General features: G+C 39.6%; 1 protein-coding gene across 10 annotated transcripts in view; it reads left to right on the forward strand.

Moving 5' to 3' along the window:
• Window positions 1–15,385, forward strand: part of SBF2 (SET binding factor 2) — a 499,008-nt gene that overhangs the window by 414,755 nt on the left and 68,868 nt on the right. For 7 of the 10 annotated variants that reach the window (XM_060399918.1, XM_042233068.1, XM_015101036.3 and 4 more), the window contains 5 exons: window positions 5,604–5,774; window positions 8,499–8,761; window positions 9,970–10,142; window positions 11,387–11,460; window positions 12,922–13,117. In XM_060399918.1, coding sequence (XP_060255901.1) covers window positions 5,604–5,774; window positions 8,499–8,761; window positions 9,970–10,142; window positions 11,387–11,460; window positions 12,922–13,117 — 877 coding nt within the window. The remainder of the gene's footprint in view (window positions 1–5,603; window positions 5,775–8,498; window positions 8,762–9,969; window positions 10,143–11,386; window positions 11,461–12,921; window positions 13,118–15,385) is intronic. The other 3 variants (XM_060399913.1, XM_060399915.1, XM_060399916.1) reach the window with 1 other exon arrangement.

Consider the following 15,385-nt stretch of genomic DNA (forward strand, 5'->3'; position numbering starts at 1 on the left):
ATCAATTGTTTCTTTAGGATAAAATCATAAGAATTATGAAGTGTAAAGTAAATATTTGAAGAGGAAGAAAGATATCATTTGACAGCAGTATTCCTTACCACCACCATTACCCTCAGACCTTCAGTATGGATTGAGACTCATCTATATGCAAAATAAAAGGTCATGAAGCTGGCATATGGGCCAATTAGAGAAATCATCCTAGGAAAGCCTTTTTTCCAAACCAAAGAAGTGATTAGAATCATGAGATAGTTTTCTCCACAGGTGCTTATTTTCTTGTTTACTAAAACTACTATCACAGGATATAGTGAATCTGAATCCTTGAGCAGATATTATTGTATCTTTCGCTAGATAATTATAGTTTTGTTTGATGGAGTATCTTAATTTTTGTATTGTACAGAAATGACATAAAATAATGGAAAACCTTGTCTCTATTCCCTTCTCTTCCACACATCTTGCTATGTGACCTTGGGAAAATCCATTTGCTTTATGAGATCTCTCAAATGTACAGTGAGGACGCTCAGTATTCTTCTTCCACCCAACTTTCTAGCCCAGTCCAGCTGTAGAGCTCCATTTTTTTCAATTCCTATTTAAAAAGCCCTCATGGAATTTAGACAGAATAAGGTGCTACTGCCCTCTGCTGGTCCTCAGAACATACCTGCCCATCAGTGCAATGATCTTGCCCATTCAAACATCAAAGGTCTCAGTGCACCTTGCTTTCGCTTGAGAAAACATAGCTGCTGCTGCTGCTGCTGCTAAGTCACTTCAGTCGTGTCCGACTCTGTGCGACCCCATAGACGGCAGCCCACCAGGCTCTCCCGTCCCTGGGATTCTCCAGGCAGAAAACTGGAGTGGGTTGCCATTTCCTTCTCCAATGCATGAAAGTGAAACGTGAAAGTGAAGTCTCTCAGTCGTTTCCGACTCTTCGAAACCCCATGGAAGGCATAGCAGGAAACCACAAAGAAAAGAAGCAAATTTCATGTTTAGAAAAATTATGTTTTAAGTATTTGGGAATTAATAATTTGTTATACATTTATCAGATGCCAGCATCATTTGTGACTGACTTGCTACCAAAAAGTGCGTATCCTACAATCCCTTCACCTTACTGTCATTCTCATCCAGTAAACAAGCAGGGGGTTCTGACACTTTGGGCTACTGTTTCACACCATTTTTCTTCCTTGGAACATATGCAGTCCACTTTTGTTGAAAACACTTAGAGAAGTTTTTATGTAGTCACTTTTAGTTTTTGAATAAATAGGAAGATAATAACTGATATGTGCCAAGTAAAGTGAATATGCAGCAACAGTGAGAAAAATGCTAAAACAAGGCAGGGCTTCAATATACTCTCAAATTCCTATAGAGCTCTGTCAAGTTGTAATAAGAGATTTATTATAATAACTTTTTTATTGTATTGATGATCCTAAAAGAACTCTATGTAAGAAACTGATAAGGATTTATTGAGAGCTCAGTTTTTCTGAGCTCATCTATGTTAATATAATTACAGAACTCCAAAATGTTAGAATCTGGTGTTATAATGTGTTCATAAGAAATGGTGCTGCCTGACTATACTCATAGGAAAGTCACGCTTGTACCTTGTTTAAATTTTATGCCTTTAAAATCTCTTTCATAATAGGTCTGTGTACTGCCTCTGAGGTCACTGTTATTCCTTAGAATGGTTGGGGAAAAAAAAAATTGAAGTGCAACCTGCATCCCAAGTATCCTTAAGTAGAGTGTAGAAGGAGTATGTGACTCAGTGTCTGTCACTTCTGTTTACATATTCACAGAACCACACACATTTTATCCCTGATTTCCCACGGGTAGAGAATTCAGTTCAGTTACTCAGTTGTGTCCGACTCTTTGTGATCCCATGAATCACAGCACACCAGGCCTCCCTGTCCATCACCAACTCCCGGAGTTCACTCAAACTCATGTCCATCGAATCGATGATGCCATCCAGCCATCTCATCCTCTGTCATCCCCTTTTCCTCCTGCCCCCAATCCCTCCCAGCATCAGGGTCTTTTCCAAGGAATCAACTCTTCGCATGAGATAGCCAAAGTATTGGAGTTTCAGCTTCAGCATCAGTCCCTCTAATGAACACCCAGGACTGGTCTCCTTTAGGATGGACTGGTTGGATCTCCCTGCAGTCCAAGGGACTCTCAAGAGTCTTCTCCAACTCCACAGTTCAAAAGCATCAATTCTTCAGCGCTCAGCTTTCTTCACAGTCCAACTCTCACATCCATACATGACCACGGGAAAAACCATAGCCTTGACTAGATGGACCTTTGTGGACAAAGTAATGTCTCTGCTTTTGAATATACTATCTAGGTTGGTTATAACTTTCCTTCCAAGGAGTAAGCGTCTTTTAATTTCATGGCTGCAATCACCATCTGCAGTGATTTTGGAGCCCAAAAAAATAAAGTCTGACACTGTTCCCACTGTTTCCCCATCTGTTTCCCATGAAGTGATGGGACTGGATGCCATGATCTTCGTTTTCTGAATGTTGAACTTTAAGCCAACTTTTTCAGTCTCCTCTTTCACTTTCATCAAGAGGCTCTTTAGTTCCTCTTCACTTTTTGCCATAAGGGTGGTGTCATCTGCATATCTGAGGTTATTGATATTTCTCCCGGCAATCTTGATTCCAGCCTGTGCTTCTTCCAGCCCAGCATTTCTCATGATGTACTCTGCATAGAAGTTAAATAAGCAAAGTGACAATATACAGCACTGACGTACTCCTTTTCCTATTTGGAACCGGTCTGTTGTTCCATGTCCAGTTCTAATTGTTGCTTCCTGACCTGCATACAGATTTCTCAAGAGGCAGGTCAGGTGGTCTGGTATTCCCATCTCTCAGAATTTTCCACAGTTTATTGTGATCCACACAGTCAAAGTCTTTGGGCATAGTCAGTAAAGCAGAAATAGATGTTTTTCTGGAACTCTCTTGCTTTTTCTATGATCCAGTGGATGTTGGCAATTTGATCTCTGGTTCCTCTGCCTTTTCTAAAACCAGCTTGAACATTTGGAAGTTCACGGTTCATGTATTGCTGAAGCGTGGCTTGGAGAATTTTGAGCATTACTTTACTAGCATGTGAGATGAGTACAATTGTGTGGTAGTTTGCTCATTCTTTGGTGTTGCCTTTCTTTGGGATTGGAATGAAAACTGACCTTTTCCAGTCCTGTGGCCACTGCTGAGTTTTCCAAATTTGCTGGCATATTGAGTGCAGTACTTTCACAGCATCATCTTTCAGGATTTGAAACAGCTCAACTAGAATTCCATCACCTCCCCTAGCTTTGTTTGTAGTGATGCTTTCTAAGGTCCACTTGACTTCACATTCCAGGATGTCTGGCTCTAGGTGAGTGATCACACCATCGTGACTATCTGGGTAGTGAAGATCTTTTTCATACAGGTACCTGTGTTTTAAATGAGCAGTCCTCATGCAACCTCCCCTTAAGGATTTCCTGACCCTCGCGTCATGGTCAGTTCTAGCTTGTGGCTGCCTGTAAGAGTTAATAGATGATCATCCCAACAACAGTACATAGGCCTACCTTGAAAGGGACTTACACATGAGATTCAGAGGTACACAGACTCTAATAGGCAAAAATCACAGCCACCCCACTTCCAATTATTTAAGTACTACAGTACATTTCATGGTATGCATGGTATCTATTCCAGTTGAAGATTTAGTCTGCTCTAGACCAAGAAGGAAGTTTGTATATATTGAGCATAATTTTTTACCAGATACCTATACATTTGTTATGCGTCCCTAAGAAAAGAATGAACTCTTTGCTACATAACTGTTATGTATGCAACTTTAATAGTGATCTTCAGTGTTCAATATTTCAGCAGAAAAGAATCCACTTATTAATTGCTTCAAAAGAAAACTTACATTATCAGAAGCTTTAGTTTTACTGATAGAAAAAAATTAATTCAATTCTAAAGAATAAAATGGACTGAAAAGTTATCTAATGAGACCATTACCGAGTATTTGCTGAGAAATAATGGATTTAAATTTTTTTGAGACATTTTTAACGTTGAGAAATGAAAGCCACAGCTGTGGAAAGGTGAGTCAGGTCATAGCAGAAGTTTCAAGGCAGACTATTACTCTGGGAAATAAAATCCTAAAATAAAAGACTAAAGTAACAGAGAGTTGTACTAACTGTTATTCAATTTATATATGATTTGCTCTAAGGTTCTTTTCAAGATAATTTGCTATAGTAAAAAGGGCAGGGGATTTGGAAACAACCTTTGGGCTTGAAACCCAGTTCCACCGCTTATGTAATTGCTGTATGGCCTTGGGCAATCACTCAGTTAAACTTTTTGAACTTCTGTGTCCTGTTCTTTAATTTGGCAATAACAACATGCATCTTACAAGATTTTCAGTATTAAATGAGATGTATATTTATGAAATGCTGCAAGTGACTGCAGAGTTAGTTTTCTTTCCCTCTGTTGTTTTTTCTTTACCATTCTTTTTTTAATTAATAGTTTATTAATAGCTTCTTTATTAGTTTAACTGGCAGATATAATCAAAGGACTCAGAAGAAAAGTGACATCATATTACTAACCATTTGCCAGGTTGAATCTAACCCAGGGAGCTTTGCATATTTTTTTACATTCTATATTTGGTTAATTTGACACAAATTACAACTCCCAATTCTAGAAAGGCTCAACTGTATTCAAATTAAGCAGGAAAATATCTAATTGCTATTGCCTAAGAATTCACAAGCACTGTGCTCTCAAGTCAGGGAATAAGCAGTATTGAATAGAATTGTTGTTTAGTCGCTTAGTCGCTAAGTCAGGTCCAGCTCTTTCGTGACCACATGGACTACAGCCCACCAGGCTCCTCTGTCCATGGGGTTTTCCAAGCAAGAATACTGGAGTGGGTTGCCATTTCCTTCTCCATCCCTCTGTTGTTAATCACAGAGTAAGGTTTACTCTTACTTAGAAGCCCAGCAGGAAGTCCTGGAAAGGAAGATTTGGTTTTAGATGACCTTCCCACACCCAGACTTGGTTACCAGAAAATACCCTGGCAGCCCTGGACAGTCTGCTGGCGAGTGTGTGAGCCAGGCAGCAGCCTTGGTAAGGAGGTAAAGGGCTAGAATGAGCAGGCGGGAAATTCACGATACGCCCTCATTCTGTGTGTAAGGCCAAGCTGTAGGCTCACTCGCATTTCAGTTAGTGCCCTCCTAACCCCACCAAAATGTACTCTAATACCAAGTAGAAAAAATTCTGAACTGTCTGGAATTTTAGATTTAGGTTGTGATGGATTTTATTATATGTCCTAATTGTAATAACTACCCACCTCTACATTTCCTGGTGTATGCACAGTACAGTGTTCAGGTACTTTTCATATATTCTCTTATTCATATACTTTTGATTTTAAAATGTCCCTTTTAAGAGAGAAAATAACAGAGACCTTTAAAGGATTTGATAGCAAGCCCAAAGTTGCCAGTTAAAAATGTGTACGTTGCTGATTGCTAAGCTTGTATTGCCATAAGATATATTTAGATAAATCCTTTGATCACATTCATGATTAATCTGTGGCCTCTGTAACCTTCTGAACTGTCCTGACCCTGTCAGCTCCATGGTGATATATATTATGTGTTCTCACAGAAACTGGCCCCTGGAGTCAGCCAGTTTGCTTACACCTGTGTACAGGACCACCCCATTTGGACGAATCAGCAGTTTTGGGAGACAACCTTTTATAATGCAGTGCAGGAACAGGTTCGCTCCCTGTATCTCTCAGCCAAGGAGGACAATCATACCCTGCATCTGAAGCAAAAGGTAAGATAAAGAAATGTATTTGTGTGGGGCTAGGGTCCAGGCTCGGAGAAGGCGATGGCACCCCACTCCAGTACTCTTGCCTGGCAAATCCCATGGATGGAGGAGCCTGGTAGGCTGCAGTCCATGGGGTCGCAGAGAGTCAGACACGACTGAGCCACTTCCGTTTCTCTTTTCTCATTCATGCATTGGAGAAGGAAATGGCAACCCACTCCAGTGTTCTTGCCTGGAGAATCCCAGGGACAGGGGAGCCTGGTGGGCTGCCATCTATGGGGTCATACAGAGTCGGACACGACTGAAGAGACTTAGCAGCAGCAGCAGCAGGGTCCTGGCTTCAAGGGAAGTTCAGTCAGGTATTATCTAGCCACTTCCTACCAGTGTATTTGGGGTTTACTTTAGGAAGCCCCCTGGTAAGCATCTTTCTTCTATTGATTCCTGATTTTTTTTTCCCATAATAACTTCTTACTACAGTTCTGTAGCACTATAATTGTTTTATTATATTTTCATAAGAATTCCCTGGAAACATTTATAGGAAGTTGAAACGAGTCAACCTAAAATACCTAGGCAGATGTCTCTGCGCAATTAACTTCTTGAAGAAATGTCAAATTAAAGTTGCATGCTATGTCACTTCAGTCACGTCCGACTCTTTGCGACCCTGTGGACTATAGCCCACCAGCCGCCTCTGTCCAGGGGATTCTCCAGGCAAGAATACTGGAGTGGGTTGCCATGCCCTCCTCCAGGGGATCTTCCCAACCCAGGGGTCAAACCTACGTCTCTTATGTCTCCTGCATTGGCAGACGGGTTCTTTACCACTAGTGCTGCCTGGGAAGCCCAAATTAAAGTTAATTGAAATTTTGAAATGTCATACACTAGCTGTCTGATCGTAGGCAATTCACTTTAGTTTTCTGTGTCTTATTTCTTCATTAGTAAAATGAGCAGACATGATTATTGTAAGCTTTTAATGTCTAATACAAGTATAGGGCATTGAAGAGTTCCTGGCACATACTAAATCATAAAAGTTAGAAATTACTGTCCTTATTAACTGAACTTAGAGCAGTATGAAGGGCTGATTACTAGTGTTGATTCACTTTAAGAATAATTTTTTGGAGTAATTTGTTGGGTGTTTTTTAGTTTGGTTTTTTTTTTGAGCAATTTTTCCACGTGCTGGGCTAATATATCACTGCTGATCCTTTCCTCCATTTTGAATTTTCCTTATACTCTGTGAGATAAATGAACCTAGATAGTTAACTGAAACTGCCTGATATTCATACATTTCTATGCCTCAAGTCTACTCATGAATATGATAAGAACAGAAACTTTTAATAACAAATGGCACTGACATCTATCAGATATTCCAAATTATTACTGTACAATTAGTTTTAATTATTTTCTTAATTTAAAACTCAGATTTTTCTTTAAAAACACCAGATGCACTTGGGTAAAGGGGTAACTTGGGCCACATCCGAAGAGTGTTAGCTTGAGGTCATGTTCTAGAGATGATTGGCCTGGGACCCAGGTGGCACTAGTGATAAAGAACCTGCCTGCCAGTACAGGGGATGTAAGAGACACAGGTTCAATCCCTGGGTCAGGAAGATACCCTGGAGAAGGAAATGGCAAACCACTCCAGTATCCTTGCCTGGGAAATCTCATGGACAGAGGAGCCTGCTGGGCTACAGTTCACGGGGTTGCAAAGTGTCTGACGTGACTGGTAACTTAGCACAACATTGGTATATCTCCAAAACATTCATAAAGCAAATACATGTCATTACTTCTGTGTCCTCTACTCTGTAAAAGTGTCTCGGAGCCCCAGGTTAGATATGAGTAAGACTATAGATATACTGGAGAAGGCAATGGCACCCCACTCCAGTACTCTTGCCTGGAAAATCCCGTGGATGGAGGAGCCTGGTGGGCCACAGTCCATGGGGTCGCTAAGAGTCAGACAAGACTGAGTGACTTCCCTTTCACTTTTCACTTTGATGCATTGGAGAAGGAAATGGCAACCCACTCCAGTGTTCTTGCCTGGAGAATCCCAGGGACGCGGGAGCCTGGTGGGCTGCCGTCTATGGGATCACACAGAGTCAGACACGACTGAAGCAACTTAGCAGTAGCAGCAGCATAGATATACCAGCTCTTCATAAGCTATAAAGTACTATGCAGGTGTGGGTTACTGCTGTTGTTTAACTCTTCAGCCTAGAGGAAACCCCTCTTAAAAATCCCATGGACACCTGTATACCCATTTAATGATGATGTTTGCCTCCCACATTTACAAGGAAATCTAGCTCTACTTTTTTGTGACTTTTCACTCTGTCTTTTTCAACCAGAGAGCAGAAGAAAAGAAACATAGCAGAGTATTAGAAAATGCTACTGGTGTGTTTGACCAGAGCATTTACAGGTATTTCAGGTCAATAGTTTGTTGTAACTGGCGACTTGAAGGCGATAGAGCCAGAGATAAGTATCAATAAATGCAGTGAAATGTTAGCAGTGAGAAGTATGTACCTCAGTGCTTTGCTGCTGTCTCCTTGGATTTGTCACATGGTTCCATTCAAGGCCTGTTGGAGCTCAGAAAAAAAGGAAGACTAAGTTTCGTGTTCTTGTTATATTTTTTAAGATATTTCCACTTTTACTATAGGTATTTAATAGATAAATTATTAAAACATCTTCCATGTTTTTTGAAGCTCATGTGAAGTGATAGATTTTGATTTTGTTTTGTTTTGGGTTGGGTTTTAGGATAAACTTCCCGATGACCAATATCAGGAGAAGACAGCAATGGACCTGGCAGCTGAGCAGCTACGCCTTTGGCCTACTCTGAGCAAATCAACTCAGCAGGAGCTGGTGCAGCGTGAGGAAAGCACTGTCTTTAGTCAAGCCATTCACTTTGCAAACCTCATGGTCAATCTGCTGGTTCCGCTGGATTCAAGTAAAAACAAGCTCCTAAGAGCGTCAGCCCCAGGAGATTGGGAGAGTGGGAGCAACAGCATTGTCACAAACAGGTACTGAAATGTGGACACACGCAGACACTCCTAGCCTTCTTGGTTTAGCACTGAATATGAAGTATTTGGGGTAAATAGTGCTATACATATTTCAAAAATTAACGATTTTCCTCACCTTCAGACTTGCTCAGCTTTTCTCTATTAAAAGACTGACTACATCCAACTGTTCTTAATTACCTCCTATACCCTCTTCTCTTTTATGACCTCTGACTTTTTAAATGTCTCACCCATTACTGATTTAGCCCTTTCAGTTACTTTCTGCCACAGCAACTTACAGAAAGCACTGTGGAAAAGTACTGATGGACTCTGATTAAAGTGATTATTTGTTTCTTGGCCCTCCTTTTCCTCATCTGACCGAATGCACTTGCCTATAATCATGTCCTCAACCATTCCTTGTTCTAACACTTTTCCTAGTGGCTCAGATGATAAAGAAACTGCCTACAGTGCAGGAGACCCAGGTTTGATCCCTGGGTCACAAAGATCTCCTGGAGAAGGAAATGGCTTCCCCCTCCAGTATCCTTGCCTGGGAAATCCCACGGACAGAGGAGTTTGACAGGCTTCAATTCATGGGGTCACAAAGAGTCGGACACGACTGAGCAACTAACACTATTTCAACCCTAAATACTTCCTGTACCACTGAAAATAAAACCCATAGACCGTAATGCCTAACAGGATCTGGCCCCTGGCTGCTGCTCAAGACTTTATTTCCTATACTCCTCTATCAACAAAACTGGTCTCCCTGTTCAACATTCAAAGCATGATACTGCCTCAGGGCCTCTGTACTTGTTATTCCCAAAATCTGGGATACTCTCCCTGAAATAGTCACAAGAGTCCCTTCATTTAGTGTTCTGCTCTGATGTCACCTACCCAGAGAGACCTTGCTAACTTGCTGTCTTAAGTAGAACATCCATCATTTTCTTATACCTTTTTTTCTTTCATGACGTTTTCTACAATCTGATTTACATAGTGACTGACTAAGGCACCTAAGTTGGGTCCAAAGGACAATGCCTGATGGTAGCTTCCAAGTGTAGGCAAAACATCACGTTTCGCCACTATCACTTATAGAGGAGCCGTGGAGTTAAGTGAGGTTTCTGCTTGAGTACACATCCTTTTAAGCAAGTTTAAACTGCTGTGGAAAGTCACCGTGATATACTAGTCATTTGTTAAATTTGAGTACTGAGCATGATTTCTTCCCTTGACTTTCTTAGTATTGCAGGAAGTGTAGCTGAGAGCTATGATACAGAAAGTGGGTTTGAAGATTCAGAGAATAATGACATTGCCAATTCTGTTGTGCGTTTCATTACCCGATTTATTGACAAAGTTTGTACGGAGAGTGGAGTTACTCAGGATCATATCAAGAGCCTGCATTGCATGATACCAGGTAATCACTTTGCAGACATCAGAGAACCAGAATATTAGAAATAATTGAATAAGGATTATTCTTATGGGTCATTTTCCAGCATAGCACTTGGCTTCCAGGTAGCTTAGTCATGCTATTTATTTTTGTCTCGATTTGTTTTTTAAATAGTTTTAAATTGTATAAAATATACATCATAAAATTTGCAGTTCTGATGAGATGGATAAAACTGGAGCCGATTATACAGAGTGAAGTAAGCCAGAAAGAAAAACACCAATACAGTATACTAACACATATATATGGAATTTAGGAAGATGGCAATGACGACCCTGTATGCAAGACAGGGAAAGAGACACAGATGTGTATATCGGACTTTTGGACTCAGAGGGAGAGGGAGAGGGTGGGATGATTTGGGAGAATGACATTCTAACATGTATACTATCATGTGAATTGAATCGCCAGTCTATGTCTGACGCAGGATGCAGCATGCTTGGGGCTGGTGCATGGGGATGACCCAGAGAGATGTTTTGGGGAGGGGGGTGGGAGGGGGGTTCATGTTTGGGAATGCATGTAAGAATTAAAGATTTTAAAATTAAAAAAAAAATAAATTAAAAAAAAATTTGCCATTTTAAACTTTCTTAAATGTAAAATTCAGTGTCATAAATTATATTCACAATGCTGTACAACTACTACCAATTGTCTATTACCAAAGCTTTTCCATCACCCCATACAGACACTCTACCCGTTAAGCAGTAGATTTCCATTCTCTACTCTGGCCTTTGGTTGCCTCTTAATTCCTTTTATCTCTATGAATTTGCCTATTATAGATAATGCATATAAGTAAAATCATATAATACTTGTCTTTTTGTGTCTGACTTATTTCCTTTAGCATAATGTTTTCAAGGTTTATCCATGTTGTAGCAGGTATTGTGACTTCATTCCTTTTATGACTGAATAATACTCTATTATATGGATATAGCATATTTTCTTTATCCATTCATCTGTTGATGGACACTTGAGTTGTCGTGACTTTCTGGCTCTTGTAAATAGTACTACTATGAATATTCATACACAAGTGTCTGAGTTTAATTTTTAGTCTTTGGGGTATATACCTAGGAGTGGAATTGCTGGGTCATATGATAATTCTGTGTTTAGCTTTTTGAAGAACCACCAAACTCTGATTAGTTTTCAGTTCTAAAATATCCAGAATTTGTTTTAATGCTGCTTGTTTGGTGCTCTTTTACTTTGAATTCTCTGGCTCACCCCAGGAATTGTAGCTATGCACATTGAAGCCCTGGAAGCAGTGCACCGAGAGAGCAGAAGACTTCCGCCTATACAGAAGGTAATCATCCCGGACTGCACGCTGTGAGGGCTAGGGAAAACCTCCAAAAACAGCAGCAGTGGATTGTTTTGCCACAGAAAGTACCTTCTAACATTCCACAGAGACCAGCTCCAGTTTTAATGATACATTAACCTTTGAGAGGAGTTTACATGTAGATCCTCATAAAAAGGATGGTGAAGCAGAATAGGAGATCAACAAAGGAGCAATAATAATCTCTTGTTGAGTCTACTGTTATAGGCAGGGCATAAATTGTGAACATTCTAACTTCCAAGCCCAAGCCAAGATTTTATTTTCTGCCTCCTTCCCCCAAAAAATGACTTAAGGCAATTACCATAAAATCACCAGGTTCCTGAATCTGTATGCATTACAAGCATACATCACAAACATCTGGGAAGTCTATTAAAAATTGAGAGGCCTGAATCTCAGCCCAGCCTCCTGAATTGGAGTACACTGGGACTTGGCCTGAGAATCTGTACTTTAATAAGCATCACAGGTGATTATTTTGCAGTTAGTTTGGCACCAGTCTATGGAACTAGGGTTTAGGACCCTCTTACCTATGTAACAGAACTATTAAAAATAAATTCAAAGGAGAAATCAAAAGCCAGATGGAAAGGAAAGATGATTCTATCAGAAATCTGAGACACAGTGATCATTATACTTTGGCTTTACATTTTAGCTCTGAGCTTCCTCGAGCCAACAAAGAGAATTGTCCGGATTTGTGTAGTTTTTATTGCTCAGTAAAAGATTCTAAGTAAGTGTATTAGAGCTTCAGGAGAGATGGACTCTTTTTTTCTAGCACTAAGCTCTTCAGGGGAGTGTATCATGTGGTTCCTTATTTCCCGAGATATGTAAATGGTCATAACTTGGCCATTTTTTTTTGTCTTAATCTTTATTAAAGGCTAAGAAGGGCTCTTTAAAGTCGTGCCCATTTTTTAAAATATGTTTTTTCAGTTTGCAAACTAATGATGCTTTTGTATAAAATTGAAACATTAAAGGAGCACACATTGTACAAAATGAAAGTCTCCCATGATTCTCCTCACCCTGACCTCTACCCTTATCTATGACAGTACCAGCTTTAACAGTTTGGTTCATATACTAAAAGGAAATCACAGTGTACATATTGGTTGGTAACTCTTTCTACTTAACAGTGTATTCTGGCATCTTTCTGTATCTAGATCCATGCCATTCTTTTTGACGGTTGCAAAATGTTCCATTGAAGAGGTATCTCAAATAGTTTAGTAATTTCCAGCAATCTTACTGTGAATAAGTAATGCTGCAGAGAGTCTTTTTACATTTGGATGCAGAAACATTATTTCTGACTCTTCTTAAATCTATTTACTCATTTTGGCTACGTAGGAAGTCTGGTTCACATTTTTAGATCTGTAACTGACAAGGTAACCTTAGTCTAAGGGTTGGAAATCTCCCTAGAGTTGTGTCTAAAATAACTTTGTCTATTGTTAGCCCAAGATTCTTAGACCTGCTCTACTGCCAGGAGAAGAAATTGTTTGTGAAGGCCTTCGAGTCCTACTGGATCCTGATGGAAGAGAAGAAGCCACTGGAGGCCTTCTTGGAGGCCCTCAGCTTCTGCCAGCAGAAGGAGCCTTGTTCCTTACCACATACAGAATTCTGTTCAGAGGGACTCCCCATGATCAACTAGGTAAGGCTCATATTATGTCATCAGAACAGGGATATCTATGTGAGGTTTTGCTTCCATCTGTGTGCAGTGATTTGCAGGTCAGTTCAAAATCAAAGTAAGCGTTTTGCCACACACGTATTTTTTTTAGAATACTGTCTGTTAAACCTTATGATAATTTGGATTCTTGTTTAAAAAACCAAGGATATCTTCTAAACAGCAAACTATGGTTCATCCACAGAAACTATAATAATTTCATGAAGTAGCATTTTGTGATTTCAGGGTATTCAGAGTATCTAGCTGCTAGTGGCATCCCCTGCTGATTTTCCCCACCTTCTGAATGCTGCAGTAAACTGTTAAGGCTGAGGTTTTCCAGATTCAGGATCCCCTTTGTGAGAGGGAGAGTGTGTTAAGTATTACAGGGCTGTGCAGCACTAACTTAACTAACCCCACCCATTTCTGTCATTCCGTTTCAACTAATCCTTTCCTCTCTTAGCAGAAAGCTCTTCTGCGCACTAAACTCTATCAACTTCTGTTTTCTACAACTGTCTGCAGTCTTCTGCATTAGAAAGAATAGCATACGCTATCAAATCTGAATTATCTTTTTTAAATCACTGTAGTCTCTGGGTAAACTATTCTAGTTGGTAAGCATATAAGGTTTTGAGTGAAATTATTGGACTCTAGATCAAAAAGCCCAGGTTTCGGGCACTGTTGACCAATCTGGATATCTTAAGTAAGTCCCCTGATCCAAGTTTCAATTTCCCCTTTTATAAAATGAGGGGATCGGACTCGTTTGGTGATAATCCAGTGGTCCTCAGCCTTGACTGTGTATTTGAATTATCTGGGAACCTTTAAAAAAAAATTATAGGTCTAACTCTCAAACAACTAATTTGGAATCTGTAATAGGATGCTAGGAAGGGGGAGACCCAGACATCTGTATAGTTTTGATACATACTGAGGATTGAGAAACATGGGGAAACATGGTCACTAGAATTCCTTCCTCATCTGAAATTATTCAGTTGTCATTTGATGAGTATGTACTATATGCTGTGCACTTTGTCAGACAGTGGGATTCAGATGTATGAACTGTATTGTCTTCAAACTCTCACAGCTGTATAATCCCGTGCTGACCTAAAATCAATGTGGTTTATTATCTTGGTCATAAAGATTGTTTATCACATGAAAAGCAAAAAGCTTATAAAATTCAATAAACAATGAATCAATAGGAATAGTTGTGTTCATTTTGAAGAAAAGTGAAAGAGCAGAATTTCCCAATCCTCTTCTGTGATATTACTGTAAATAAATTACATTTGTATTTGTAAGCAAGTATATTTTTAAAACTAGATATCTGGTACTTACCATTTTTTTGTACTGAAACCTTTGTGAGCCCAATGGCCATACACATAACATTTTGGGCTTATAAATATATGAGATAGTTGGTCATTTAAACTGCTCTAAATTACGTCTTTTAAAGAAATCAAAGCCATATTTAGTGTGAAAATTTGTATTGGTCTCTTGTTTTTTCCTGATAATTTTGGGGTTAATGTCACAGTTTAGGAAAATTATTTTCATCGGAGAAAACCCTTTTATTTGCCTCTTGTTTTTCTCTTTTAAGTTAATTTAAATTTTAAAATTTCTCCTTTAATGACACATAGGAATCTGATCATTTTACATGAGTGATATAAACATAGGTTGTTGAATACATTTTAGAACTTAAATCTTATGTACATCTTGATTTTATTTAATCTCTGGATATGAGTTTAACATAAAAGAATAATCAAAATTTTTCCAGGTTAGGAATTTAGAGGTTCAAGGAATGAGGAAGTATATTAGTTAATAAAGGGGCTCTTAAGTCAGATATTGGAGAAGAAAATGGCAATCCACTCCAGTACTCATGCTTTGAAAATCCCACGGACGGAGGAGCTTGGTGCAGGCTACTGTCCATGGGGTCGCAAAGAGTCGGGCACAACTGAGTGACTTCACTTTCTTTTCTTTCTTTCTTAAGTCAGATATACCTAGTTCACGTCTCACCCTCTCTGGCTTACTAGCTGAGGGTCCTTGCTCATCACTGTCCTGTTCTGTTACTTGTACTGCTGCCTGAAATGCCCACCCTTTTCCCTTCTGCAGATCCAAACCTCCATTCTCCTCAAAGTTCACCTGCCCTGTCACTTCTTCCAGGAATTAATTCTCTAGCCATCTAGCATGCAGAAGTCTTCTCACTTCTGAAGTCTTTAAAGTTCTCTCAAACCTGGGGGCTAATTGCATGTTGTTGTATTCTACATGTGGCTGTCC

This window comes from Ovis aries, chromosome 15 (assembly GCF_016772045.2).
Source record: "Ovis aries strain OAR_USU_Benz2616 breed Rambouillet chromosome 15, ARS-UI_Ramb_v3.0, whole genome shotgun sequence".
NCBI lineage: Eukaryota > Metazoa > Chordata > Mammalia > Artiodactyla > Bovidae > Ovis > Ovis aries.